Source organism: Trypanosoma rangeli (genome assembly GCF_003719475.1).
Source record: "Trypanosoma rangeli strain AM80 chromosome Unknown Tra_15.4_contig_00510, whole genome shotgun sequence".
Taxonomy (NCBI): domain Eukaryota; phylum Euglenozoa; class Kinetoplastea; order Trypanosomatida; family Trypanosomatidae; genus Trypanosoma; species Trypanosoma rangeli.
This window is the reverse complement of record NW_021706257.1, coordinates 5,840-7,903: the sequence shown is the minus strand read 5'-3', so window position 1 is coordinate 7,903 and position 2,064 is coordinate 5,840. Positions and strand designations below refer to the sequence as shown.

At 59.8% G+C, this 2,064-nt stretch overlaps 3 protein-coding genes across 3 annotated transcripts in view, besides 1 other annotated feature; 1 reads left to right on the top strand and 2 right to left on the bottom strand.

Annotated features, from left to right (window-relative positions):
* Positions 1–487: 487 nt before the first annotated feature.
* Positions 488–516: a microsatellite.
* A 223-nt stretch (positions 517–739) lies between these two features.
* Positions 740–1,051, bottom strand: TraAM80_09085 (uncharacterized protein; the record flags this gene model as incomplete). The annotated part of the gene is made up of 1 exon (XM_029385789.1): positions 740–1,051. One exon carries the CDS (start codon positions 1,049–1,051, stop codon positions 740–742), a length of 312 nt encoding a protein of 103 aa, XP_029234356.1.
* Positions 1,052–1,164: 113 nt separating this feature from the next.
* Positions 1,165–1,605, top strand: TraAM80_09084 (uncharacterized protein; the record flags this gene model as incomplete). Its single annotated transcript, XM_029385788.1, has 1 exon — positions 1,165–1,605. The coding sequence occupies one exon, from the start codon at positions 1,165–1,167 to the stop codon at positions 1,603–1,605; it is 441 nt and encodes a 146-aa protein (XP_029234355.1).
* A 6-nt stretch (positions 1,606–1,611) lies between these two features.
* TraAM80_09083 (uncharacterized protein) overlaps positions 1,612–2,064 on the bottom strand; it is a gene marked incomplete at both ends in the record, with an annotated part of 1,062 nt that continues 609 nt past the window's right edge. Inside the window, one exon of the mRNA XM_029385787.1 lies at positions 1,612–2,064. This exon is cut by the window's right edge and continues 609 nt beyond it. Coding sequence (XP_029234354.1) covers positions 1,612–2,064 — 453 coding nt within the window.

Sequence of the window (2,064 nt, the reverse complement as noted above, 5' to 3'; positions counted from 1 at the left end):
TATGCCCAGAGGGCAGCAGTATCACACCAACTGGGCCGGCCTTCTGGGGCGGGAACATTGTGTGCCCGAGGCACATCGAAGTGTGCTATACCCACTAGGCGCGCAGTGCTGGCGCTGATGTGAGTCAGTTGGCATTAATTTTTTCCTCAATTTTAGTGGTCGTGCTGATCACGGTTTTAGTATTAATGTGTTGATCATAGCATAGGAAGCACGCTGCGCAAACGCCAAATTTGTGATGTTTGGGTTCGTGCTGGGGGCAGGCAGCTCCAAGCGGCAACACCTTTCTCTCTTTTTCCCCACTTTAAGATGAAACTGACACAAAAATAACAAATAAAAATGCGTGTTTTTTTTTTACAGCTACTGCAAGCGAGGGAAAAGGGGATACAGCGCTGCGCATGACACACAGCGCGTAGGAAAAGTTATTTTCATTGTGTTGGAGGTTATTATTATTATTGTTTTGTGTTGGGGGAAGTTGTGGGGAGTGGTAATGATTTTACTTTTGTTATTATTATTATTGAGGGCCTTTCAGGGGAATGGGGCAGGTTTGACGCGCGTGCGGTGGGGTAACACCCCGGTGTGATTCTCTCGGATTTGCCATTGCGTGTCGTTGCTCTCAGTGCATGGTTTTTGAAGGACAATTAAGTTCATGGGCAGGCTTGTTTACTGCCTCCCGCACACGCTGCACCGCACACTTTTTGAGGTAGATTGGCCAGCCGCGGCTGAATGACCCAACGGCTTTTTACCACGCTTTTGCTTGGCACATCCCCCGCAATTGAGTTGCCATAGCTGGTGGCTCTTGGGCCGTGGGCGGAGCAAAAAAAGAAAGAAAATGGATTTTGCCTTTCCGTGGCATTTTTGCCATGTTGGCGGGCTGAGAGTTCATGAGGGCAGTTGGCAACGCACCGTCGGCCTTTTCGTGGTGAATAGCCGGCCCTCGGGGAGGGTGCGCCGGGGTGACCCCACTCGCAATAATGCGCCCGGGCCCCCATTGGCGGATGAAGGCTTCCGCGAGCAACGGCGCGCCCGCGTTTAGTTCCAGGCGGTGCGGCATCGGCTGGGAAGGGTGCCAGCCGTTGCCTCGCCAAGGGGCTGCTCGGGCAGAACGTTTGAGCGACACGTAGGCACACTCGTGGCGATGCCTGCGGTGCGGCTTCGCGGCGACTGATGGGAAAACACACCACGGGCACTTGTCGGCGGAAGGTGCGATCGGGCGGCTCCCCGGCACTGGGCGGAGCCTGGGGGGCTCTGAGGGCACCGCGCGCAAAAAAAAAACCAGTGCCCTCGACAGCGCCCAGGCCGCCGTTGCGGGAGCGAGTCAATCAGGGCGCCCCCGGCCCCTCAGGTGCCGGAAGTTTGGAAAGCGTAGCGGAACGCGGCACCCCCTGCGCCGAGGCACCTGTGCGCTGCGACGGTCAACGTGCCGGGATGGCCTTGTTGAGGTCGGGTTCTGCGCTGGGCGATGCGGCCGTCTGCGGCGCTCGCGCTAGCCCGCGCGCATGGTCGTGGGGAGCGCCCTGGCTGCACTCGGCCCGGCCCTCTGCCCCCCACAGCAATTGCAGCGGCTTCTTACAATTTCGTTGTTGCTGGGGGCCCAGAGCGTATTAAATGCCCCTATTGCCTGCGGGTGCATCGCGTGCTGGGGTGGCGCCGGGCAGAGGGAGGGCAGGGTGGCCGTGCCCCGGCGGGTGCGTATGCAGCAGCCGCTTTGCTGCTGGAGGGCAAATATGCCGCTTCCGGGCGAAGCAGGTAGGAGAATAGGGGCGTCCGCAGCCTCTGAGCCCTCCGCGGGAGGACCGGTGCCTCACGCGACGCACTGCGGGGGTGCATGGGCGTGGCGCACGGTGGAAGTCCCGCCCGGGCCAGTTCGGCCGCCCCCGGGGCCAGCGCCCTATCGAACTGGTTCGCGTCGATCAGGAAGAGGAGGGTGGGGAACTCGCGTCGAGGTTTTCTCAGCAAGAGGCGCGACGTCTGCACTGTTTCTCCATCCTTGCCGTGGAGCGAACACCAGACAACGATGCCGGCGGATTTTACAAGGAGGGTTTCAAGGTGGGGAGAGGCGCCGTG